Source organism: Podarcis cretensis (genome assembly GCF_951804945.1).
Source record: "Podarcis cretensis genome assembly, chromosome: 2".
Taxonomy (NCBI): domain Eukaryota; kingdom Metazoa; phylum Chordata; class Lepidosauria; order Squamata; family Lacertidae; genus Podarcis; species Podarcis cretensis.
In genome coordinates, this window is record NC_137171.1 from 838,482 (window position 1) to 865,075 (window position 26,594).

At 45.6% G+C, this 26,594-nt stretch overlaps 1 protein-coding gene across 1 annotated transcript; it reads right to left on the reverse strand.

Annotated features, from left to right (window-relative positions):
• Positions 1 to 1,519: 1,519 nt before the first annotated feature.
• LOC307211428 (uncharacterized protein) lies at positions 1,520 to 26,539 on the reverse strand. The gene is made up of 12 exons (XM_079968023.1): positions 26,395 to 26,539; positions 24,335 to 24,433; positions 18,951 to 19,025; positions 16,995 to 17,146; positions 16,506 to 16,618; positions 15,799 to 15,961; positions 10,890 to 11,088; positions 8,035 to 8,142; positions 5,649 to 5,723; positions 3,820 to 3,971; positions 2,592 to 2,704; positions 1,520 to 1,867 (listed from the first exon to the last, which is right to left on the reverse strand). The coding sequence occupies exons 1-12, from the start codon at positions 26,435 to 26,437 to the stop codon at positions 1,714 to 1,716; spliced, it is 1,446 nt and encodes a 481-aa protein (XP_079824149.1). The 5' UTR covers positions 26,438 to 26,539; the 3' UTR covers positions 1,520 to 1,713.
• Between the last annotated feature and the right edge of the window lie 55 nt (positions 26,540 to 26,594).

A 26,594-nucleotide genomic window follows, 5' to 3' on the forward strand; every position in this document is an offset into this window, starting at 1 on the left:
TTCTATCATGTTCTATTTCTTTACTGCTATAGCTTCCAATGGTGAGAGCCAAAGTGGTGTTTTTACCTCTAATAAATTCTTGTATTTATCCCATACTCTATAGAATTTTTCCCTAATTATATTTGTAAATCCTTTATGAACTTTCACCTTTTCATACCATAAATATGCGTGCCAACCAAAAATATTGTCGTGACCAGTGGTTTTTTTTCCGGGGGGATGCAAGGGTACGCATACCCCTAAACATTTTGTGAATCTAAGTTTGGCCTCATTGAGGGGCAGTATTTCAATATGAGTAGGAAAATGAGAGTACCCCTAAAGATTTTTTAAAGAAAAAAAAAGCACTGATCATGACTTTCTAAGTCTAGAACAGTGGTACCTTGGTACTTGAATGGCTTGGCTCCAGAAACTGTGTCTGTGGCATTTGAAATGAGGAAGAGACATCACCTTCATGGGTTACCATGTGGAGCTTTGGAACAGAGAGAGCAAGTTCCAGGACACACCATGGACTCCTCTGGGGTCCTGTTCTCATCACACACTGCCTTGGCATAATGGGAAGGAACAGGAGATTCAAATCCTGTTGTCCTTGTAAAAAGCAAGTGGTGGGGCAATCAGGATTGTCCTTCTTAAAACTGCTCTAATGGGATGATGGGCTGTTGTCCAGTGAGAGGGGATTTGCTTTGCATGCAGAAAATTACCTGTTCAATCCCCGGCATCTTCAGGTAGTGCAGTGAATGTCCCCTGCCTAAAACCCTCCCAAAGACACCACTGAAGGACAGGATGGGGGGGGGGGTGTTTGTGTGAGAGGGAGCCTCTCCCTTCCCCCACTGAGATCTTGATCTAAATCAGCCCTCTCAGTGTCTTCTCATAAGGGTAAATCTGTGCAGAGTCCCAAGCAAAGGATCCAATGTTGCCAGGATTGTGTATACAGGCAGTTTAAAGTGGATCTGATATATTCCAGGTATACTTGTTTTTCACATTGCCCACACAATGTTATACTCATCCAAGTGGCACCCTGCATTCTCCCCTCCCATATTTAATTCAGGTTTTTGATCAGTGGATAATGCAGTAGGGTAAGAAAATCCCATATAAAATCAAATATTAGCTAACTGTGGATCTTTTTAAAAAAGGAAAAAGAAAAAAAGATGTGTAGTGATGTTTTGCTGGGTGCCATCTGTCACCACACACTGCTGACAGGGCCCTGTGTGACACACAGGGTGGTGCTTTGGACTGCTATTGTTGTTTTTTACCCACTGGACTGGTCTACTGGTGAACATACACATTTAAAGGCTGCTAAACAAATACCTTCCCACATGCCCACAGTGGACCTCAGTGTTCCAGAACTCAGGCAGAGTGAGGGACCAACATCCTGTGGTGTGAAAGTATCTCACCAAGCATCACCCACGGGGTTTTATTTCAGTGTCAAGCCAAGCTTCAAGGTATACAGACTGAAAGCCTATCAAATCCATTTGGCATAGCTGCTGCTGAGGTGCCAAAATAATTAAAGAGCAGAAATCTTGAATACAGTAGTCAGCAGGGATCTTCAGCGTCAGCCAGGAGTTAACCAAAAAGTAGTCAAATGGTTTTTAAACTCAAGTTATCTTTAGAGCACCTCTTTGATTACGTTAGGGAAGTGACATTTCTGTGTGGGGAAATCCCACAGCGCCTGGCCATTGAGCCTCGGGTGCCTGCCTGGGTGAGGTTCCGCCAAAGTGCTTAGGTCCCCCTGCCCTGCTTCTCGCTCGGCATGGGCTTCTCACAGATGTAGTAGCACAGGTAGCTGCAGTAGACGTCGTTCCATTCCCCAGAACCCCAGAGATGCGCGCAGTCTTCGTTCCCACTGTTATTCGGTTCCCCTGGCTTCCAGTACCTGCATTGAATGTTAAATACTTTGAAAAATATCGAAAATCCAAGATATACAGAATTTGATAGACTTCCCTCTTTTTCATGGCCAAAAAGCAGTTTGGGTGGGGTGCAGGAAGAGAGATTTGGACTGGGGTCATAGTGCCTGAGAGGTCTAATCATGCAACAGAACTGATCCAAGTCCTCTGGCTATTAGTCACAAATATATTGGGGTGGTGGTGTTCTTGCATTGTGTCCCTGTGTTTGAACAGGATTGCAGTGCTCCACTCTTCCCCTTTATGCCATTTTCTCACTGAAACCATCTCCACTGCCATATCTTGCTGTAGGCAGTCCATGAGGACTATTTTTCAGAGCGTCTATGGTGGATTTCAGTTCAAAAATGAAAAAAAGGATCCAAGGACATACTTAAGGGGATGTAGAGTTTGACCCTTTAGAAAAGCATTTCCCAACCTTGAGTCTCTATATGTTGTTGGACTACAAATCCCATCAGCCTGGACCATTGTCTATGCTGGCTGGGGATGATGAGGACAGTAGTCCAACATTTGGGGTCCCAAGGCTGGGAACAGTCACTGTAGAAGGAAGCTTTTGGTGAGGTTATGCTTGAAAGAACATCAGTCATGTGACAATTCCCGCTGGCAGAATTTGAGAAGAGAATGCCATTTCCAAATTTGTTTTGACCGCACTTGATGCCAGCTGCATTACAAAAGGGATGACAACTGCTCAGTGCTTACGTGAAGCCCGAGTAGTAACTGCTGCCATCAATCCATCTCCACAGTCCTTCAGTATCTCTGTCCGTGAGGCCCATCCAATAACGGTCATTCCTGGTCCGGGTCATAAGGAAATTCTGCATGAGAAAGAAAAATCAGATCAATATGGCCATGAGAGTACATGGACTTTCTGTTGGAAGATGACGTTTAGGAGGATCCAGAATCAGTTTCTCGGCCATTGCTGTGTTGGGTTCCACAGGGTTCAGTTCTGCTACGGCTACTGCATCAGCATAGAGCTTTATGCAGCCAAAGTAGTATGACCCATGTGCATCAACAGACTGGTGGTGGTCCCTAAGGTTAGCAGAAGTACATTTTGTTGGGGGGCGGGGGAGAAAACCAAAACAGCTCAATGAGATCTGAGAATGCTCAGTGAAACACTGCCTGGCTGTTTGTGTGCAGGAAACGAAAGCTGGGTGTCAGGGAGTATTGGACTGAAGGCTCCTGGCAGAGGGTGCAGCTTCCTGGCTGGCTGGCCCTCTGAAAGCACGCCATGTGGCAACATTTTGTGGTGAGCATGGCTGGCCACTCAAGGCCACTCCAGCACAGAACCTGGTGGGAAGAGTTGCAGCTCAGTGGCAGAGCATCTGCATTGCTTCCTGAAGGTCCTGGGATCCATCACCCGGCAGCTTCAGGTCGAGCTGGAGAAAGACTCCTGCCTGAAATCATGGAGAGCTGCTGAGAGTCAATCCTGAACTAGATGGATTATTGGTCTGACGTGATCTAAGGCTGCTTCCTAGGTTTCTATGTTGAAAAGCACAGTACAGCATGGAGCACGAGTAGCCATTAGATGCGTTTATCAAGGAAGAGGCAAATCCTCCCAAGTTGAATTCACTGGAAAATCTTGAAGGCATTCAGAGCCAGGTACAGGTGTACAGAAACACATCCACTGGGCCAACCATGGACAGTATGTTGATACAGGGGAACATCCGTAGTGGCGGTCAAACTGACTTTCAGAGATGTTTGTCCACAATTTTCTTTTTGAGGAACCCCTGAAAAGCATTCAGGAAAACCCCAGGTTCTCTGGAGCCCAGTTTGGAAACTGTAGCCTGGCTGTGATCGGGAGATGCATGCCAAGTAAGTTGGACTGAGGCAACTAAGCCCCCCAATCTCTCTGGGTGCAATGGTTTTCCCCAACTTTCACTGATTCCTCCAACTCCAGCACACCAGCCCTGGCCGTTTCCTTTCTTTTTACCTGTTCAGGCATGCTATCAATGACAACCAGCTTTGAATTTCTGACAGCGCAATCATCCCTGGCCTGCATCCAGTTAGTTTTCTGCAGGGAGAAGTAGTAGCATTTTCCATTGTGGTATTCCCACTCTCTAGTGTCAGGATTGCATGGGAACACTGAGCAAAGGAAAGAGAGACAACATTACCAATGGCTTGAAAAGTAAAGTAAAGCTTAGAGATGTCTGAGAGCACAGAAAGTGCAGTAGGCATGTATCTAGCTATGCAGCTAGCTATCTTTTTAAAGGAGGAGGAGCTGGCAAAGTGGTGCCCTCCAGATGATGTTTGAATGCAGCTCCTACGTTCATAAGAAGAGCTCTGTTGGATCAGGCCAAAAGCCCAACTAGTTCAGCATCCTGGTCTCACAGTGGTAAGCAGATGCCTATGGGAAGCCCACAAACACTCCTCTCTGCACTTGTGATTTCCCAGAAAATGGAAGTTCAGAAGTTGGCTGCCTCCAAAAATGAACATTCTGGCTGGGACTGATGGTAGTCAGCCTGCTTTCACATGGCAGTTAATTCCATTTTAACAGCTGTTCCATACCCTCCAACATGTCATGACAAAAAACTGGGACACTATCTTCCAGGGCTGCACTTCTGCACAAGTTACATGACCTGTGCAAGATTGCAGTCCTGAAAAAACACTTTATTAGGGCACAGTGCCCCAAAGAGATTGCCTCCCCCCAAAATAAAAACTTTTCTTAGGGGAAAATTGCAGTGCGAAATCAAGCAATATTGCAGTGCCCAAAATGTTTGCCATGCTCACGAGAAAAAACAGGATTTCTCATTTCCTGGGACGGTTGAGGGATATGCTGTTCCCTAACTGTAAAGTTCTGTATTATATGTGAGCTTTCACAAAAGCCACTTCTGGAACTGTAGAGGAGTATAGTGCAAGTTTAGTGCCCATTTCTGTCTTATTTGCTTCCAGAATAAAATCTGTTTGCAAAAAATATGGAAACAAATGCTAAACTTGTACCATATTCCACTATAACTCTGGAAGTGGCTTTTAGATCATGTGAAAGCTCAAATATAACATGAATTGCAAGTGGAGAGTGCTGTTCTGGACTCAAAGGGTCTTTGGACAGGTTCAGCAAGGCGCTTCTGATATTCCTTTTATACTTGAGATCACTTAGGAGAGGCTTGAAAGCTCATAAGAGAAAATCACTGAGGGCCACCACTGCTATGTGAGGCACCACTCCCTAGCTTTCAAGCTCTGCTCCCTGATGTTTAGGGTCTGAGATTCAGGAGAACTGATCACCCTAGAGAAGAATATACCATAAGTTTGGGGTGGGGGGAAGTAGGCTGTAAGCAGAGACCTTTCTAACCCCTGGATCCAGCATGTGTTAAAATATAAGTCCGGCTAGTTTCCAGTGTTGAGGTGATAGTCCAGGTGATGGGGCATTAAGGAAAACCAAGTGGATCTGTGAGAGGGTATTTAGGAAAAAGACAAAGGCAAGAGTTGAGAGTTGAGAGTTCAGTGAGTGAGCCAGAGGGAAAAGGAGCAAGCTGGAGAGAGAGTCAGAGCAACAATTGAGAACATTGTTTGATTATTTCTGTTTGGAATCCAAGGCTGTGGATATGCGAGAAACCAGACCCTCTTGGGTTTTTAATGCTGTGATCCCCTCCATTGTAGGATCGGGTTGCATATGTATTTCTAAATAAATCATAGAGACACCACAGTCTCCGCTAAGCCTCATTCCCAAAGGAAACATGAACCCTGGGTGAGAATCTGGAAGACCTTGGATCTCACACCGTGCAGGGATTGGAGTGGCAGGCAACAATATGTTATAAGACTTACATTCATAATCATGTCCCGTTCGCGGCTTTGGACTCTCATCAATCAATTCACTCAGTTCTGATGAAAGTGTTGTTGCTTAAAATTTTAAAAGAGGAAAAGGGGGAAATGTTAGAAATTTAGAGCTGAAATGAAACATATTAAATGGCAGACGTTATGATGCACGGAGGTGTGATATGGTTTATTATTCTTGAGAGACAGCAAATCAGGAGAGGTTTAGCGATGAAATGCTTAGTAATAACTTTGAATGTCAGTGTTGTGCTAATTAATCAATTAACTTTGAAACAATGCCTCCCTTTCCCACACCCCTCCAAACATCACAAAGTGGTTTGAAGTTGGCATTAGACTAATTGTATAACAAATTATCTCCTAATATAAGGGTGGGAAACCTGTGGCCCTGCAGATGTGGACTGCAATTCCTGTTATAGACGCCCCCATGTATAAGATTTCCCCTATTGTGGGGGACTCTGATTTAAGAAAATGGGGGATGGCCCCCATGTATAAGACACCCCCAAATTTTGGACATTACTTTCAGGGGGAAACCTAGTCTTATACACGGAAAAGTACGGTATTTTATTTCATAAAACCACTTGATTGTAAACCTCAAAGTGCTTTACAAAAAGATGAAACAATAAAATTAAGAAAAAAGTCACAACCCTAGTTTAAAATAATTGAGTAGACTTATCTAAACAAGAATATTTTAGCAGGTGCCAAAAAGAGTACAGTGAAGCCTGCTTGATCTCAATAGGCAGGGAGTTCCAAAGTGGAGGTGAAGACCCAGTTCTTATAAATGTGGAACGGGCATTATGTGACGCCTGTTGTAGTGCCAGTTCCGTCAATCAATGTGGTTGAGTGGCGCATGTGCAGTAATCTATCGACCATGTTTGCTTGGGTTGATGGGCGATGGAGACCAGTAACACGAACAACAATGGGAACATTATATTAGACCTTTTGTGGGCCTCTACACAGACCAGAACCCTTGCCGGTTGTGCTTCGGCCGCTTCACCGCCAGGATCTACCATGGGATGAGGCACCTTTCCTTCCCAGATGTCTGCTTCTGCTCTGTGGGTCCTGGACTCCTCGGCTCTGTCCTTTGGGGCCTCTCCACTCTTCCAGCCAAGGTTCCCTCACGCAAGAGTTGTCTGGGTTCCTCTTACACTGCTCTCAGCTCCAGCCAGGCCTTAGGGATCCAGCCCCTAGTCATCCAATAAAGTTTCACTTGAGGATCCCAGATATTTCTCCCCTGCTGCCCCATTTCTGGCACCGCAAGCTAGAAGTTCACCCTACAGCATCCTTGTTCTTGCCATGGACAGTTACTCTCCCAGGCCGTTGCTTAGCAACTTGGTGAGATGGGGTGGATGCTTCAGAGAAGAGAGTGTGGCCTTCCTCACTGACTAGTCTAACCAGGAGACATGCACAAAATCCCATCCTGCTCCTCCTGGCCAGGGAAGTCAGGAGATAAGAGAACTTCAATAATGTGCCACCTGCATGCAATATGCCCCCTTTTTCGGTCTGGGCAACGTCGCTGGCTTTCCATCCCTACCTCTGCCCCTCTTACATCAGATGGTAAAAGCCCTCAAGGAAAGCAGGAAAGAACATGCCTGTGGGATTCAGCTCTCTCACCAGGAGAATCTAACTTCAACCAGAGGCCCTCAGACCACCACTAGGGTAATGGGAAACGTAGTCCAGAAACTTATGGGGGCCATAGTTTGAAGAACCCTGAGTTAGTGGATGGGGGCCAGCCAACATGCCACCCACTTCATAAGGATGTTGCACTGGGACATTTTGGGGAGAAAAGTGACAGATGATGGCAGACTGCTGCTTCCTCACCTCCACCAGTGGCAAGTCTGTCTCCACGAACCCTTAAAAATCCCCCAATTGCCAAAACAGGACCCCCATCAAATCAACATTTACCATGAATGGAGTGGTAAATGTTGGCAGTGGATTTTTGCCTCCCGCTAGACTCCATTTACCCTTCCCTGGAAACCCTGAGGCAAGGACTCTTGGCGCTTCAGGTCAGATTTCCAAAACTTGGCAGCACTACAACTGAGCACAAATCAGCTTTCACTTCCCTTCATTTAGTGATTTTGCTCATTTTTGCTTAGGCGGGTATTGATAGTTATTTTTCTATCTAGTTTAGTCAGATTGATTCACACCCTATGCCATTATGAGCAGGGCTGATTATTGTTGTGCCAGTTGTGCTAGAAATATTTATATTGAGGGGCAGTATAGAAATCTTTAAAATAAATATATACATTCATTCATAGTTATTAAAAAATAATAAACCAACACATACACCTCCCTTTGTTTCTGATGGAGACAAAGCCAAGAAACACGTCCTTTATAGATGAAATGTTTTGAACGATAAAGAGGAAAATGGTCAAAGTACCTTTGGAAAGAGCCACGATGCAGAAAACAGCAGCTCCCAGGATAGAGACCATCAGCAGGATGTAGATGTGGAAGACCGGCCTCCGGGTGAAATTAAGGTAACTTCTTTCTTTAAATAAAGAAAAGAAAAAGAAGAAAAATATATAGCCATTGTTCCATTGAGGCATCTAATCATAGCCTGCATTTTTATCAAAGCTTATATTTTTGATCAGGGCCTGTATTTTAAAATGAGCTTAAAAATTCACAAATGTTTCATGCCAGGCAGAAGACCAGCTGCCTAAGAACCTTGGCAAGATGTTTATCCTCCTGGACAAGGGGGCCCCCTGATTTATAGCAGAAAACAATTCTCAAAGTCGTAAAAAGGGAATTACAGGCTGAGAGCGAGGTCACTGACCTTGCATGTTGCAGAGTACAATTAGGCTGTAAGAGTGGTTAAATTAAGAGTTGATAAATAGTAAAATAAAACCATGTGCCTCCCATTAAACTTGAGCCATATTTTCCTAAGGTTAAAAGGTCAAGAGCAATGGAAAAGCATCTGGCTGGCAGAAAGGGAGGGAGTATTTTGGGAAGTCTTTTTCTAAAGTTGTTTCTTTCTTAAACTGAGATCCTTTTAAGATTTCTTTTCCTTTTAAAAGGTTATTTATGTTATGTATTAAATATATTGGCTTAAATGTAATTATGCAAAGGATTTAGAAACTAAGAAATGTTAAATCCTTATGCTAGATTCTTATTTCATATAGTTGTAAGAGTTGTAACTATCCTGAAATTAAGTCAGCCACCAGCCCAGCCCCCTGCCAAGCAGGAAACATCATTAGAGCACACATATGGTTGTCAGGCCTTTGTTTAAAGACCTCCAAAAGAAGGAGATCTTTCAATGATGATGTGAACTCAAGATCCTTGACATCTGTTTAAGATAAAAATTTAAGATTAACCATCTGTTTTGGAGGGCAATAGGGCAAGGAGGGCAAGAGGTGAGCTGGTAATTAAGGTTCTTTGTTGAGACAAATGTAAGATATATGACTACTTATTTGTCATTTATAGATAGAAGAATATATAGCTTTTTGTTTCCCATAAAAGGACAAGAGGAAATGGGTGTATCTTTTGTGATTGGTTCTAGCAAACAGCCAATAGGAATTTCAACCAGGCTGATTGGACAGAGGCAGCCACAGGAGGAGCAAGGGGGCTGGATTAAGGTAATATAAGTGCTGGCCATAATGGCAGGAGGCCAGGCCAGAGCTTGGTAACCATATACCACTGTGCCTCTCATTTATTTGTCTGACAAATAAATTATTATTTTAATTTCTCTATTGCTGCATTGAATATTTCATTCCAGCTAAGCGTTAACCACAAGCAGGGTGCTACACCATGACTGCTGGAATCATGCAAGAACCTTTATTCCAACAGAGTTTCCAGCAAGTGCTTTGGGCTAAGGATACGCACCCATTGTGAGCGCATTGTGATGAGTGTGCCAGGCCCCTGCAACCCCTGGATGGTGCAAGTGTTAAAATCTAATCTGTGCTAGATGGCAAGTGGGTGGGGCCCGTCACTCAGCTCAGAGATAGTTGGAAGGACAAAGCCTGAACTGAGAGTTGAGAGTTGCTCTGATGTGAGCTAGAAGCAAAACAGCAAATGGAAAGCAAGAGAGACAGAGCAATGATTGATTTCTGTTGGAATCCAAGGTTGTGGCTACCGGAGAAACAAGACCCTTGCTGTGAACTCCTCCATCGTAGGCTCAGGTTGTATATATGAGTAAATAAACCATATATCATAAAGACACCAGAGTCTCCGCTGTGCCTCATGTCCAAAAGGAAACACAACAAGCCCCTGGTAAGTGCCTGGGATCCCTGGAATCTTGCACCCCTTTGAGACTGGGGTGCAACGGTATCACACTTGCCTGGGCGCAACCGTTCTTGCTATCTTACTGCGCTTGCATGATGTCTTGGAACTTTCTTGAAGTATCAGCTGTGCTGCTTGCTGTGCGGCTGCAGCCTTGTGTTGGTTTTGGTGGGGGGAGGGGTTATTATTATGAACTAATAAAGCAGAATAAATCTTGCACTATGGTGGGGTTAAGAAACAAACATGCCCACAATAAAGCAGCAGTCTTGGAAGGGCCCCTGGAGTCACTTTCGCCCCTCCACGTCTGATTTCCTTAGCTGCTTCTGTGCCCGGCAACCTGGCCTGAACATTAAAAGAACCTCTGGATGGCCTTTTTCTTAAGCATTCATTCGGATTTGCTATTACAAAGCTTACAGGTCTTTATTTAGCAGGCATCCTTTGTTTGCAGGGAGGTTCAGTGACAAAAGAGGGACAAAGGATTTGCTTGCAGGTCTTCCCATTAGCCATTTGCTCACTGCACATTTTTCAGCGCATTTCCACCTGTCACTTTCCTAACTGTAAAAAAACTTTTTTAAAAAAAGTGAATTTGTTACAGTAAGTTGACTAGAGTGCTTTAATTCACATTATTTGTGCAAACCTCAATTTCCAGTAATATATGTGGAACCAGGAAGTGCTCAGCTCCCTAAAGTAGAATAGTGAGAGCAATTATTTCTTGGCCGTTAACTCCATCTTGTCTAACACCCCTCCCCCGCCCTGCCTTGCATATTTTCAACATAGACTTAATAAGCATCTTTGAAAGCCTGTTGGCTGAAAAATAAATCGGTCTTGTGGCATTGGACAAGCACATATGTTGCAGCACAGAAAACGGGGGGGGGGCACAAGACAGAATAAACAAACAAACAAACAAACAAACAAATACATAAATGAACTATTGGACAAGGCACAATAGTGTCAAATAGAGATCTGAGCCAGAGACTTCCTTGCCACAGTCAACTCTCTTAACTGCAACAGAATATTTACCTTTATATGTCCGGAAGTCATCTTGCATTTTTTCTTCGTCCATCTTGCAGAGGTCCTTTCCCCCCTCCAGATCTTGACTTTCCAAAATGAGGACTTTACAGTTTACCTTGGCTATTCCATGAGAAGAGTTAATCTGTAACTTGCAGGGATGGCAGAGACCACACCTCTGCCCCTCTGCCCTCAGCCTGCCTGCCAGTTTTTAAAACGCAGCGGCAGCTGAAACATCCTTCATTGAACTGTGGTCCAGAGAGTTCTTAGACAACATGGTAATGAATTTAGTGCCTGTTCAAAATCTTTGTGGGTGGAAATCAGTGCTATAGTCTCCTTCCATGAAGTATCAGCCTTAATCCGAATGGGCAGTGTGTGTATGTATGTATGTATGTACAGAATAAAGAAAGAAAGAAAGAAAGAGTTGGAAAGGATCCCAAGGGTCATCTAGTCCAACCCCCTGCAATGCAGGAAACTCAACTCAAGCATTCATGGCAGATGGTCATCCAAGCTCTGATTAAAAACCTCCAAGGAAGAGAGTCCACCACCCTCTGTGGGAGACTGTTCCAGCTTTGTCAGAAAGTTCTTCCTGATGTTTAGTTGGAATCTCCTTTCTTGTCACTTGAAGCCATGGGTTTGAGTCCTACCCTCCAGAGCAGGAGAAAACCAGTGTGACCCATCTTCCATGTCACAGCCCTTGAGATACTTGAAGATGGCGCTCATATGTCCTCTCAGTCTCCTCTTTTCCAGGCTAAACACCCCCAACTCCCTCAACCGTTCCTCATAAGGCTGGTTTCCAGACCCTTGATCATCTTGGTCGCCCTCCTCTGCACACCTTTCAGCTGGTCAATACAGGTAGCGACCATTTTACACGTGTCCACTTGATGCACTTCACATACATGCTTGCTTCTGGTGACCCTGAAGTGGCCCCCAAATGGAGCCGGGGGCGGAATGGGACGGGGTGGTCTTATGCATGCTCTGCTGATGCATGCAGGGGTCAGGAACAGAACCCCTATGCAAAATGGTTGCTGCCTGAATCCTTCTTAAATTGGGGTGCCCAGAACCGGACACAGTATTCCAGGTGTGGTCTCACCAAGGCAGAAGGGAGTGGTGCCACTTCTTCCTTTGACCTGGACACTCGACTTTCATTGATGCAGCCTAGAATAGTGTTTTTTGCTGTTGCATCACACTGTTGACTCATGTTGGGCCTGGGAGTAAAGAGGCAGGGCCCAGGGGTTAAAAACCAGAGCTAGAAATCTGATGCCCCCCCCAATGTTTGCTGGGTGATGGGAGTTGTGGTTCAGCAGCAACTAGAAGGACAAAAGTTCTCCATATCTGAGCAAAAACAAGGAAACTGGAGGAGGAAACTGTGGCTCTCTACAGGTTGGATTGATTGATTGATTTCATAAAATTTATACACCACTTTACAAAGGAAAAAAATCACAAATTTGAAACATTCGAAAGTTTAAATACTAAAATAGATTAATGTTACCTCAACTTTCTAAGCATCTGGCTAGGCTTGTCTAAACAGGAAAATAGTATAGTGAAGGCACCTGATCTCAACAGGCCAGGATGTCCAAAGTGTAGGTGCTTCAACACTGGTCCTCCTCTCCTCCTCCTCCTCCTCTCTCTCTCTGATTTCTGGCCATTGGCAGAAATCAAGGTTAGGAGGCAAACACAGTTGAAATCAATAGTCCTTGTTAGTTTAGGCTGCAATAAGTGTAAATATTATTACACTTTCTAATCTGGGAACAGATCATTGTTACACACACACACACACACACACACACACGTACCTCAGTTTATGAACTTAATCCCTTCTGGAAGTCCATTCTTAAACCGAAACCGTTCTTAAACCGAGGCGCGGTTTCCCTAATGAGGCCTCCCACCGCCGGTGCCCTTTCACCATTCAGATTCCATTCTTAAACCGAGGTAAAGTTCACAAACCGGGACACTACTTCCGGTTTTGTGCAGTTCATAAACCAAATCATTCTTAAACAGGACTGTTCTTAAGCCAAGGTGTGTGTGTGTGTGTGTGTGTGTGAGAGAGAGAGAGAGAGAGAGAGAGATCTTTTGCTTTCTATTGATCACATTTTTTTGTCAGTAAGCCCACTCTGAAAAGTTCATAGAAAGGGGTGGTGTAATAAATCCTGAAAATAATCACGTAATAAATGAAAGGTGCGATCCTATACTTGCGAAGCCCTGGTATGCCAGAGGAACTCAGGATACGCGGCAGCAGGTGACAAGGATTGCCAGAAAAAGCCCAGTGAGACAGGGGAGGATCACTCCCAGACTGCACTGGTGTGTGAGGCAGTCAGTTGCAGGTGGAAGTCAAGGAGGGAGAGGACAGATGACGGCCAATGGCTCCTTCTGGGATCTACCCAGCAGGGTAAGCCTCTCTGGCCAAATTGCAGGGAGGGGGACGCTCTGCATGCTCATTTTTGTCCTGGCTCTATTCTTTGGTGACGACAAAATGAGTCACCTCTGACCCTTGTGCTCTCCACATGTTATGAGTCTTGAGGCATCACCAAGCTCAGGAGTGGCATGGCAGCTGAATGACATAAGGGCATGGGGGGAGGCGAGGGGCACTTTCCCTTCCCAGGATGCAGTTGCCCCAGGCTGGGGAAGCAGGATGCCCATCTCTCTTCTTTCCTCCTTGGGGATGGGGATAGTCAGAAGGGGAGGGCACAGCCTGGTCACCCAGCACCCGATGGCACTCCCACTGGGGGGAACAGTTGCATCCTCCCCAACTCATGCTCAGGGATCTTGCAAGGCACACGAGTTGTGAGTAGGTCTGCCTTGCTCTATAGCCCTGCTGCCTCTATAGATTTGGAACGGGTGCCGAAGCAGCAAGCAGTCGTCATGACTTGTCTGTGAGGTGCTCATATGATAAACATTACTTATGCACAAAGCAAGCGACATAAACTGGCGCCCACAGACCAGTTAACTCACCCCTGACTTAGAGGCCCTTTCCCAACTCTCATCCATCTCTCAGATAAGGAAGCAGCTGACAGACAGGCAGTCAGCGTGAAAAGACTCCCTTTTCCCAGTTAGCTATGTGCCCCAGGCAGGGGCGCCAACTTGGACCCCAGATTGTTATGCCATGCACCGCAGCAGTGCCTGGGGACCCTGGAAGCCACATCCAAGGCCCTGTGAGGCCTTGGACAGCACCTCCACGTGACTTCAGGTGCTTCACGAGGCACTGGAAGTCACATCAGAGGCCCTGCACGGTGTGGGTGCTGAACACCCAAAACAATTTTTTTGTGGGTGCTCAGGCCCTCAGTGCCCCCTTTAGTTGGCGCCAGTGGTCCCAGGCCCACAGCTGAACATAGTATCAAAGCCAGCCAATTAGCATATATAAAAGCAAATGCATAAACATACGTGAGCTTATTCTTTCAACAACTAACAATTAACCCCAGAGTTATCTTGACTAGCAAGATGGCATCCACAGGCCTTCCAGAGCATTTGCACCACTTGATTCTCTGCTCATGCTGATGGGGCAGAGGGCAGTTGGAGTCCAGAAGATCTGCAGGGCCACAGATTTCCCACTGCTGACCTCTGGCCTTATGCCAGCAGAGCAGTGGCATTTCTCCCTTCCAACCAGTGTCCTATGAGCATAGGATTCCTCTGTTGGAAGACATAGTTTCCTGGATGATATGTATCGGCTCAAGGGCCAGGCATCCTTTGAAAGTCCTGCCTCAGGCTCTGAGAGCTCCTGACCATCAGCCTCAGGTTCTGCAGGCTGCTGGCCACCCACCCCAGGGCTTAGTGTCAAGAACATGGAAGACCAGTTCCCCAGCTGGTGGTACAGCAGACCTAGAACTCAAGGCTAGGGCTAAGCCATGCACAGAGTTCAAGACTGTTAGCTGTGTTTTTTTTTAAGACTTAGGAGTGAGAAGGCCAAGCACTAATGGGCAGCATCTAATGAAGTTCCAGAGTCCAAAGACAGGCTGAGCTAAATCCCAGTGGTTAAGGGAGAAGCATCAAGACAACACTTCCATCCTACCCTAAAGGTTGGTGCCATATGGTCAGGGACTGGTCAGATGAGGAGGAGGGGTGGACACCAACCACCACCCCAGGAGGCTTCTGGGCAGGAGGCAGGTGCAGTTAGCATGGACCCAGATGCGTGATGGTGGCACACTGGGAAATAATGGAGGAACAGGAGCAAGCTAGCAGATGCTCCAGTCCTACACAGAGACAGGAGTCCGAAGTGGGAGAAACAGTACAGCAGGCAGTGGACACAATGTCACTTGAAAGCCTGGTAGACCCTCCTCCTCGTCCTTGAACCAGGTGTTCCCTGCGTATCTTAGAGCGGAAAGTCAAAGAGAGATTCCTTTGCTGGGCACCGTAGGCAGCAGGAGGGGTTGGGAAGCTAGGAAGTGCCGCAAAGGGGGGGGGGGGTGGAGCAGGCATTCTGAGCAAAGTCTCAAGATTGGGGGAGCATAATTCATGGCCTCTCTGTGTATTTCTGTTGATTTAAATAAAAGAACTGAAAGAAGCTCTCTGTGTCTCTGATTTCACTAGGCTCACGACACATACCTGCTGTGCAAATACGTATCAATATTGGGGGGGTATCTTTTATGTGAAATTTCATGTGGGTGTTTTCAAAAGGGTCAGTCACTAAAATAACAAAACAACACATGTAGCAGCTGCATTTATATAATACTTTATAGCGTCTCAGGAACCCTGTAAGGAAGGACAGAATTATTTCCCACAGTTTGGAAGAAACAATTGCTTAAGAATTTCTATGTCAACAGTAAATCTGCCATTTTCCCCAAATAAATGGGTTTTAAAATGAAATCTTGAAAGTTTGTTTGATATTTTAGAAATAATAATGATAATAATGTTTTCCTGACATTGCTTTTTTTGGAGCTGTCACCAGGTTAGGGTTTGAAGTGGCTCATATTAGGCATGAAGATCAAGGCCTCTTGGATGCAGATGTCGGCTTCACTGGTAAGGCTTTCTCACAGACATAGAAGGATTCAGAACTGCAGGTGTAGTCATTCCATTCCCCGTTGATCCAAAGTTGGCCACAGTCCTCATCCTGGTTTTGATAACTGTTGGGTTCTCCTTGCTTCCAGTTCCTGTGATGGAAGCAAGATGTCTCTCTCTCTCTCTGAGCATCATCAGCATAATCATCATCACCAAAAATTCACTAAACCTATTTATGTTCACCCACTAGGAATTCTAGGCCACTGTTTCCCAAACCTCTAACAGATTAATATTTTCCTCCCTAAATTAAAATTGAAAGCCTATTTACTTTTACAACTAAAAATATTTATTCCCTGTACATGTCTACTCAGAGATGAGCTTCACACTGTGTCTGTTGCGGCTTATTCATAGGTGAAGTGGGCATAGGATTGCAGCCTATATTATTATTTATTAATAATATTATTATAGGGTTATTATATTATTGTTCCATAGGGTTGCAGCCTTCCAAACACAGGACCGGTGTGACCAAGTTGCTTCCCATACGAAAAACTGGCAGTGACACTGTCACCCCTTGTGGCCTCCAGTCACTGAGAAACAGCCGTGAGGGGGCCGTGGCCTCGGGAGTGGGGGGTGCAGAACTAGGTGGGCCTTTGGCCTAGTCCCACAATGACCCCAGAGGAGTTGCCCAGTGCTTACTTGAAGCCTGTTCTGTAATTGCTGCCGTCCAGCCATTTCCACTCGCCTTCTGTGTGTTGGTCATGGAGTCCAATCCAATAGCGCTCATTCCTGGTCCGTGTCTGTATGAAATTCTGCAAGAGGCAAATCCAAAATACAGAAATATGGGGCTGTGTCAAACAAAGGCATCCCATTAGCGCAAGGACTTCCATCTTCCTCTCCTTTTCCTCACCCTCCCTCCCATTATTTTCCTGGGGTTCTCCAACGTCCAGAGCAGACTTGGGGGGTGGGATGGGGGGCACAGGGACAGGAATTCCATTGTGTAGGTGGAAGTGCCTGTGTCGATGGGGCCACTTCTCTTCTTAAAACCATTGCTTCTGTGTTTGCATGAAGATGAAGATTCTGGGCCGCCTACTTTGCAGAGAAGCTGCAGTCAGTGGGCAAGAGCACTTTGCCTGCCTTAGGCAAGTGAGTGAGTGATCAAGGAAAATACGTTTCACATCTTGTTACCTGTTTGGCCAAATTGTTAATGATGACCAGCTGAGAGTGCTGCTGTTCACACTGCGCTTTGGCCATGTGCCAGGACATGGCCTTCAGGGAGAAGTAGTAGCATTTCCCACTGAAATATTCCCATTGTCTGGTGTCGGCACCACACGGAAACACTGAGCAAAGGAAAAAGACGAGAGAGAGAGAGAAAGAACTTGGCACTAGCCTAGCTTGTCAATTTAGCAGGGTCTAAAAAGTACCAGAGAACAACGGCTGGGTGAAGGGACTGCTCTAGTGACCCAGCATTGTGTGTTCAATGCTGCAGATGTAGTGTTGAACTGTAACCGTAATTCTTGGGCAGGGGGCAAACCATGTACTTTGAATGTGCTGTGTTCAATGTGCTCTAGATTGATGGTGGTGCATAGGCAGCCTAAATGAAATACATCTATCCTTTTTAAACTGACTTATTTATTATTACATTTTTATTCTACCTTTCTTCCAAGGATCTCAAGGCAGCATAGGTGGTTCCCCACTCCCCTGTTTTATCCTCACAACAGTCCTGTGAGGTAGATTGGGCTGAGAGGCATTGCAGGGCTCAGTGCTTCATGCCTGGTTTCTCAGGTTCAAGTCCAACACTGCAGACACCTCTCCACATGGCTTCCCATCCATAAATTTTAATTTGCACAGTTTATTCTGCAATGTATTTACATGACTAATGTGACTCCAGGTATGGACACATAACACTAATCTCAAAAAAGAAAACTTTTTAATTTTAAGTCATTAAGTAAATAAGTTACAGGATGCATAGGTCAGAAGTACTGTCTTGCCGATTATGATCACTTCACAAGGAGAGGCTGAAATCAGTTCATTTATAAAAAGCAGAAATGGGTAGTTTTTAGAAACAACTCTCTTACTTTGAGCTTCTTGTGGGATCACCTAAAAGGACTTGGAGCAGAATTTGGGGGGATTCTGGGAAGGCAGCCCCTCCCTGCAAAGGGGAATACAGTGTTATAAGCTTGGGGTTGGTTTGGATGGTGTTTTGGGGTCCCCTCCAAGCCTGAGGTTTTCCATCTGTAAGATGAGATTCTGTAGCAGAAGGAACCATTTTCTTTGTTAATGGCCAAGCTTGTTAAGGGTCAAGAACACTAGCTAACCGAAGAGAGGCCTTCCTCCCTTACCCAGCTGGAGCCACGTCATTCCTAGGGGGTAGGAGAACAATTGGCCAGAGGCTGGTCTCATCTTGCTCTCTGTGCTGAACCAAAGCTATTGCTTTGTGTGTGGCGAGATGTCAGGGACTGGCTGGATGAGGAGGAGTGGTGGAATCACCTGACCAAGATCTCCCCTGGAAATCCCAGAAGAGGATTTAGATCCTAGATCCTGGTGGTGGACAACTGGGCACACCTCAGAGGAAGGGAAGAGCTTTAATAGAGAGACTGGCGTTTCCCTGTTGTCCTCTGATGAAGAAGAGTTTTGGATTTGATATCCCGCCTTTCACTCCCTTTAAGGAGTCTCAAAGCGGCTAACATTCTCCTTTCCCTTCCTCCCCCACAACAAACACTCTGTGAGGTGAGTGGGGCTGAGAGACTTCAAAGAAGTGTGACTGGCCCAAGGTCACCCAGCAGCTGCATGTGGAGGAGCGGAGACGCGAACCCGGTTCCCCAGATTACGAGACTACCGCTCTTAACCACTACACCACACTGGCTCACTGATCTGTGATGGAGCTGTTCTCTTGGTCAGCTCCCTTGACCCAGAGGTGGGGGAAGGTCTAGAAGCTTAATGGGGGAGCAAATCTGTTAATGCTGTGAGTCTTTCCATCTTATGCTTGGGATGTATATATGTGTAAATAGAACCCTATATCAAAAACACACCAGTCTCTCCTGTGACCTTCATTTCAGAGAAACTGAACCTGAGGTGAATGCCAACACCCCTGAAGTCTCTCAACGCTTGGAGACTGAGGTCTTTGTAGCAACAGAAACTTACAGTGAAAATCATGTCCGTAGGGATCCTTCGCAAGGGCTGTGTGGAGCTTGCTGATTTCTGAGGATGCTAATGCAACTGGCGTGATAAAGAGGGGGAGAAAAATATATGTCAGAATCTTCCTTCATCCTGCTACCCATTTCCAGTTACATAAGAGTAGGAATGCCAAGCCACCATGAAAAGGTCATCCTTGTTACGGGTGTTTTTTTTAACCTTTGAACCTTTTGGCAGATTTTTTTGTATAACGGGCAAAGGGCAGAATGGAGCTTGTGCTCACAGAATGGCTTTGGGTCCACCTCTGGTGGCCGAAGAGGAGGGAAGAGGACTTCCTCCCTCACCCATCACATCACCTCCCTCCTAATTCTGAAGGGGCCCCAAATCTGGAGCCCATTGCGAGGAAGGCATTGCAGGGCAGAGTGGGGCTCCAGGGACACCGTTTCTCCTCTTCTGGCATGAGTGGAGAGGCATCCACAGAATGTGAAATCAAATCATGCGGCTTCCTGTAGAGAATCCTGGAAACTGCAGCTCACCTCTCACAGAGCTACAGTTCCCAGCACCATTAACAAACAACAGTTCCTTGAATAAATATTATTACTAAAAAAACAAAAAAACAAACAACAGTTCCCAGGATTCTTTGGGGGGAAAGAAATGTGCTTGAAATTTATGGTATGCATAAGTCACCTCCTGCCATCTCCGACCATGCTGGTTGTGCCCTACAGGAAATCCTGTAGGCAGGGGCAGCACATCCCTGCCACCCCACCCTGTGCCACTCCTCCACCCTCACCTGGGAAGCCAGAGAGGTGGTCTCCCCACGGGTGTGCTGCCCACCCACCCCAGCAGAGCAGAGGCACCAGCAGAAGCGCCAGAGAGATCTTGCAAGACTGCTCTGCTGGCTGAGATGGCAGGCTGAGGTGTCCATGGGGATGCTGCTTGTTGGGCTTCTGTCGCCTGAGGTGGCTCTTTCACCCTGCCTCATGGGTGGCCCAGTGCTGTCTGGAGGGCACCAGGCTGAGGAAGGCTGTGCTGGGAAAAAGCGCCTTTGGGAAGTGCATGGGGACCAATTGGAGTCCACCCAAAATGCTGGACTGGATGTCAGAATTTGGGGATGTACTGATATATTTAAAAAGTTAAAATCATCAGCATCATTTTCAGTGTGTGTATGTTTGAACCTGTAGCTCACACATAAACACTCAAGTGCCATCTTTTTTACCTCTACCGGAGCACGCAAGGCTGTGCTGTATGTTTCCTTGATCGCTGCATCTTCTCCTGCACTCTCAGGGTTGGGAACATACGAATCTGCCTTATAATGGACCATCTTGCTTAGTGTGGGCTGCACTGGCTTGCAGCAGCTCTCCAAGGTTTCTGACCACGGACATTCTCAGCCGTATCTGGAGGTGCTGGGGACTGAACCTGGGACTTTCTTGACACCAAGGAGATGCTCTGACATTGAGCTGCAGAGCTTTCCCAAGGCATCCTCACTGTAGCAGTTTGGCTGGGTCAGCTTTTATGCCCCAGATGCTGTACAGCTCTTCCCTGCCTCAGAACCAAAGCACAGCCTCTGCCAGCCAAAGGAGGGTAGGGAGAGTTGTCACAGGAGCCTGCCAGTCAGTATCACACAGTTCAAAGTTGGAGTTAAGTCTTTATTAGCAAAACCACAATCTCCACAGACTTAGCTAAATGTCAGGCCTAATGAGCATAGGACCCTTCATGGATCACTGCCTTGCCGTGGCGAAGGGGCTTGAATAACTCAGAGAAGCTATGAGCAATACCGTGCAGGGCCACCCAAGATGGACAGGTCATAGTGGAGAGTTTTGACCAAACGTGATCCACCTGGAGCAGGAACCGGCAAGCCACTCCAGTATCCCGGCCAAGAAAACTCCATGGACAAAGACAACAGGCATATAAAAGTTATGACGCTGGAAGATGTGCCCCTCAGGTCGGAAGGCATCCAACATACTACTGAGGAAGAGCGGAAGACAAGTACAAGTCGATTCAGAGTTGATGAAGCGGCTGAGCCAAAGCCGAAAGGACACTCAGTTGCGGATATGCTTGGAAGCGAAAGGAAAGTCCATTGCTGTAAAGAAAAATATTGCATAGGAACCTGGAATGTAAGAACCATGAACCTTGGTAAGTTGGATGTGGTCAAAAATGAGATGGCAAGAATAAATATTGACATCCTGGGCATCAGTGAACTAAAATGGACGGGAATGGGTGAATTCAGTTTGGATGACCATCATATCTACTACTGTGGGCAAGAATCCCGTAAAAGAAATGGAGTGGCCCTCATAGTCAACAAAAGAGTAGCAAAAGCTGTACTGGGATGCAATCTCAAAAATGATAGAAAGATCTCGATACGAATCTAAGGCAGACCTTTTAACATCACAGTAATCCAAGTTTATGCACCAACTACTGGTGCTGAAGAAACTGAAATTGACCAATTCTATGAAGACTTACAACACCTTCTAGAATTGACACCAAAGAAGGATGTTCTTCTCATTATAGGGGATTGGAATGCTAAAGTAGGGAGTCAAGAGATAAAAGGAACAACAGGCAAGTTTGGCCTTGGAGTTCAAAATGAAGCAGGGCAAAGGCTAATAGAGTTCTGCGAAGAGAACAAGCTGGTCATCACAAACACGCTTTTCCAACAACACAAGAGACGACTCTACACATGGACATCACCAGATGGGCAGCATCGAAATCAGATTGATTATATTCTCTGCAGCCAAAGATGGAGAAGCTCTATACAGTCAGCAAAAACAAGACCTGGAGCGGACTGTGGCTCAGATCATCAGCTTCTTATAGCAAAATTCAAGCTTAAACTGAAGCAAGTAGGAAAAACCACTGGGCCGGTAAGATACAATCTAAATCAAATCTCCTATGAATACACAGTGGAAGTGAGGAACAGGTTTAAGGATTTAGATTTGGTGGACAGAGTGCCTGAAGGACTATGGATGGAGGCTACAGGAGGCAACAACGAAAACCATGCCAATGAAAAGGAAATGCAAGAAAGGAAAGTGGCTGACCAACGAGGCCTTACAAATAGCGGGGGAGAGAAGGCCAGCAAAATGCAAGGAAGATATTGAAAGATACAGGAAATTGAATGCAGATTTCCAAAAAATAGCAAGGAGAGACAAGAAGGCCTTCTTAAACGAGCAATGCAAAGAAATAGAGGAAAACAATAGAATAGGAAAAACCAGAAATCTGTTCAAGAATATTGGAGATATGAAAGGAACATTTCGTACAAAGATTACCATAATAAAGGACAAAAGTGGTAAGGACCTAACAGAAGCAGAAGACATCAAGAAGAGGTGGCAAGAATACACAGAGGAATTATACCAGAAAGATATGGATGTTTCGTATAGCCCAGGCCGTGTGGTTGCTGACCTTGAGCCAAACATCCTGGAGAGTGAAGTCAAAGGGGCCTTAGAAACCACTGCTAATAACAGGGCCAGTGGAAGTGATGATATTTCAGCTGAACTATTTAAAATTTTAAAAGATGATGCTGTGGCCAGAGGATTGGAGAAGATCAGTCTACATCCCAATCCCAAAGAAGGGCAGTGCCAAAGAATGCTCCAACTACCGCACAATTGCATTCATTTCACATGCTAGCAAGGTTATGCTTAATATTCTACAAGACAGGCTTAAGCAGTATGTGGACCAAGAACTCCCAGAAGTGCAAGCTGGATTTCGAAGGGGCAGAGGAACCAGAGACCAAATTGCAAACATGCGCTGGATTATGGAGAAAGCTAGAGAGTTCCAGAAAGACATTTACTTTTGCTTCATTGACTATGCAAAAGCCTTTGACTGTGTCGACCACAGCAAACTATGGCAAGTTCTTAAAGAAATGGGAGTGCCTGATCACCTCCTCTATCTCCTGATAAATCTCTATGTGGGACAAAAAGCTACAGTTAGAACTGGATATGGAGCAACTGATTGGTTCAAAATTGGGAAAGGAGTACGACAAGGCTGTATATTGTCTCTCTGCTTATTTAACTTATATGCAGAATTTATCATGTGAAAGGCTGGGCTGGATGAATCCCAAACCGGAATTAAGATTGCCAGAAGAAATATCAATAACCTCAGATATGCAGATGACACAACCTTGATGGCAGAAAGTGAGGAGGAATTAAAGAACCTTTTAATGAGGGTGAAAGAGGAGAGCGCAAAATCACCTCCAGGCAAATAGAAGGGGAAGAAATGGAGGCAGTGAGAGATTTTACTTTCTTGGGCTCCATGATCACTGCAGATGGTGAAAGCAGTCAGAAAATCAAAAGATGCCTGCTTGTTTGGAGAAAAGCGATGACAAACCTAGACAGCATCTTAAAAAGCAGAGACATCACCTTGCCAACAAAGGTCCGTATAGTTAAAGCCATGGTTTTCCCAGTAGTGATGTATGGAAGTGAGAGCTGGACCATAAAGAAGGCTGATCGCTGAAGAATTGATGCTTTTGAATTATGGTGCTGGAGAGTCCCATGGACTGCAAGAAGATCAAACCTATCCATTCTGAAGGAAATCAGCCCTGAGTGCTCACTGGAAGGATAGATTGTGAAGCTGAGGCTCCAATACTTTGGCCACCTCATAAGAAGAGCAGACTCTCTGGAAAAGACCCTGATGTTGGGAAAGATGGAGGGCACAAGGAGAAGGGGACAACAGAGGACGAGATGGTTGGACACTGTTCTTGAATCTACCAGCATGAGTTTGACCAAACTGCGGGAGGCAGTGGAAGACAGGAGGGCTTGGCGTGCTCTGGTCCATGGGGTCACGAAGAGTCGGACACAACTAAACAACAACAAGCACAGGAGCTCATTCCTGGTGGTCTTACTCCATGAAAACCAGTTGCTGAGACCCTACCCCCTCACAGCCGTCTAAAATTCCCTCCTCTCTAGGGCAGTCAGAGACTGCACCCACGTGCAGCCAACCCCTCATCTGCCCTTTTCATGCCTTTCTTGCTTCTAGGAGACAGGAGGGAGGGGAGCTTGTCACAACAGGAGGGGGAGATACCTGTGACTCTTCCCCAGCTGGACTCATCTCTACCTTTTGACTTCCCTCCTCTCACTCACCTGCTTCAGCTTCTGATCTTCTCTCTGCCACAGGCTCTCCAGTTCACTAAGCCCTATAGACCCTTCGGTTCCTGACACCTCCTCTACCCCATCTTCCCCATCTTCTCCCTGCAACCACACATTGTCCCACTGCCACTTCCTGGGCTCTGAGCCTTCTTTCTATGGTGGCTTCCCAGCTGGTTCTTCCCACCGTTCCTCTATGTCCAACCAGTCCGTGACAAAAGTGTTTGCTACAGGCTCTGCTGCTACCTGAGCCCATAAACTCCACCCAAAACAGTTCTCTGATTTACAGATGACATGATGTAGGCAGTAAAGGAGAAAACGTACCTTTGGAGAGGGCCACCACAAAGCCAATGACAATCAGCAGGTAGGAGACACCCAACAGTGCATAGATCAGGAGAAATGGCCTCTGAATAAGATTTCTCCCTTCATAAGAGGAAAATGAGATGATGGGAACTTGACCCTATGCGGACTTCTCTTTGGTAAAAAGTAAGGTAAAAAGTATTGGCCTTCAAGAAAGGATTATGGCTGGTGCATTTTCCCTTCATAGGAGCTTCTAATCACTTTTACATGCATACAGAGATGGAGGAGAATCTTGTTAGGTCTGCATGTTAAGGCTAACCAACCTAATCTGCACCTATGGGACAAATACCTGGATCCAAACCAGAGATGGATAAATCCACTAAGCTCAGTTTCTCTTGGTTTCTCATTTTTCCATTCTTAAATTCAATTTTCCACATTTCACACTGCATCAGTGTGCAATTTTTTTAAAAGTCCTCACAATTTTTTTTGTGAACTGAACATAATTTCTCCACCATTCCTAATCATTCCTACACTGAATTTTGTGATAACAGTTCTTGACAGAATATATATATATATATGTGCAAAAGGGAGGTGCCGTGGGTTAAACCACAGAGCCTAGGACTTGCTGACTGGAAGGTCGGCGGTTCGAATCCCCACGACGGAGTGAGCTCCCGTTGCTCGTTCCCTGCTCCTGCCGACTAGCAGTTTGAAAGCACGTCAAAGTGCAAGTAGATAAATAGGTACCACTCTGGCGGGAAGGTAAACGGCATTTCCGTGCGCTGCTCTGGTTTCCCAAAGTCGGCCACGACTGGACCTAATGGTCAGGGGTCCCTTTACCTTTATATGTTTAGAAATGTGTACATTGGGGTATGTGTATTTAAATACTATCCTGTGACAAAGTAAGTATCTAAATACAATTCTTATTTGATTGATGCACGCATTGTATTTATACCCCATCTTTTTCTTCCAACCAGCTTAAGGTGACATACATGGTTCCCCCCCTCCTTATTCCATCGCCACAACCCTGTGAGGCAGGTTTATCTGAGAGGCAGTGATTGGTCCAAGGTCACCCATCCAATTTTTTGTATGGATTAAAAAAAAAGATGAAAGTGGAAGCTGGATAGAAGGGACTTATGAATGCAGAACTGACAGAGCCTGGAAGTAGACTAATCCACCCCTCGCTCTGTGCATCTGGAGATATGCTCCCCCTGCCTCATTTGGACCGAGGTTGGCTCTTCTAATTTATTTTATTGAGAGGGTAAATAGAGAGACTAACCATTTGTGGTTAATGATTTAGAAATGTGGCATTCAACCTTTTTAGGCTATCAAAAAGATTTGCTTCATTAACCACAAATGGTTAGTCACTAATTTTGATGGGCAAAAAATGTAGCAAGCAAATATGTTCTGCGTGTGGCACAGAAGTCGCAGCTCAGTGAGTGGGGACGGAATGAAGTTCTTTTGTGCTCATTGCAGCTGCCTGCCAAAGCAGTGGGCCTAAGACGACCACTTCACCCAGACGTGCAAATCTGCAAAGCCTTGTGGTTTCAGTGTCTGCTCCTTGACTCTTCAGGCTGGCGTGAGGATTTCCACACACACGCACTGGGGCTGCCAAAATGAATGTATTCTTTAGGGCAAGGAATAATTAGCAAGCCTAACTGCAAGGGTCCACTTAAGTGTTTTAAGGCAACTGACTGCCACCCACACTTCAAATGCAAAAAGAAATAGCAAATCAATATAGTAGTATTCAGTTCAAAATACAAAATCCAAGAAACATTAAAAGCACCCGAAAAAAGCAGCAAACTCAGCAGCATTCCAAGTTAAAAGTGACTTTAAAAACAGGTTAAATTCAAAGATCTTTGCTTGGGGCTGAACAAAGCTCCAAACAAGCATAACTTGGGAGAATGTTCCAGAGATCGTGGGCTCCACCAACACCCCTAGACTTGCTGCACTTCAAGTGGATTTAGTCACCTGGAGAGGATCCTTCCCAAGAGCTGATGGATCTCACTGATTGGCCGATCCTTCAGGAAAAAGCTACAAAACCTTTGGCAAATGCCAAACAAGGGGAACAGGGAGATCATCTTTACCTTTAGAAGTTCGAAAGTTATCTGCATACTTTTCTTCATCCATCTCAGGAAGCTGTGTGAGGGAAAGGTGTTGTTTGCCTTTGGTGTTGTTTTGAAACACTTTTGAAAATAGGGACTTTTGTCATTTTACTGGGGTTGCTCTGCATAGATGGTTAATGATTAATTTAGGAGAAGCCCCTGTTCTCCTATCCTCAGACTAC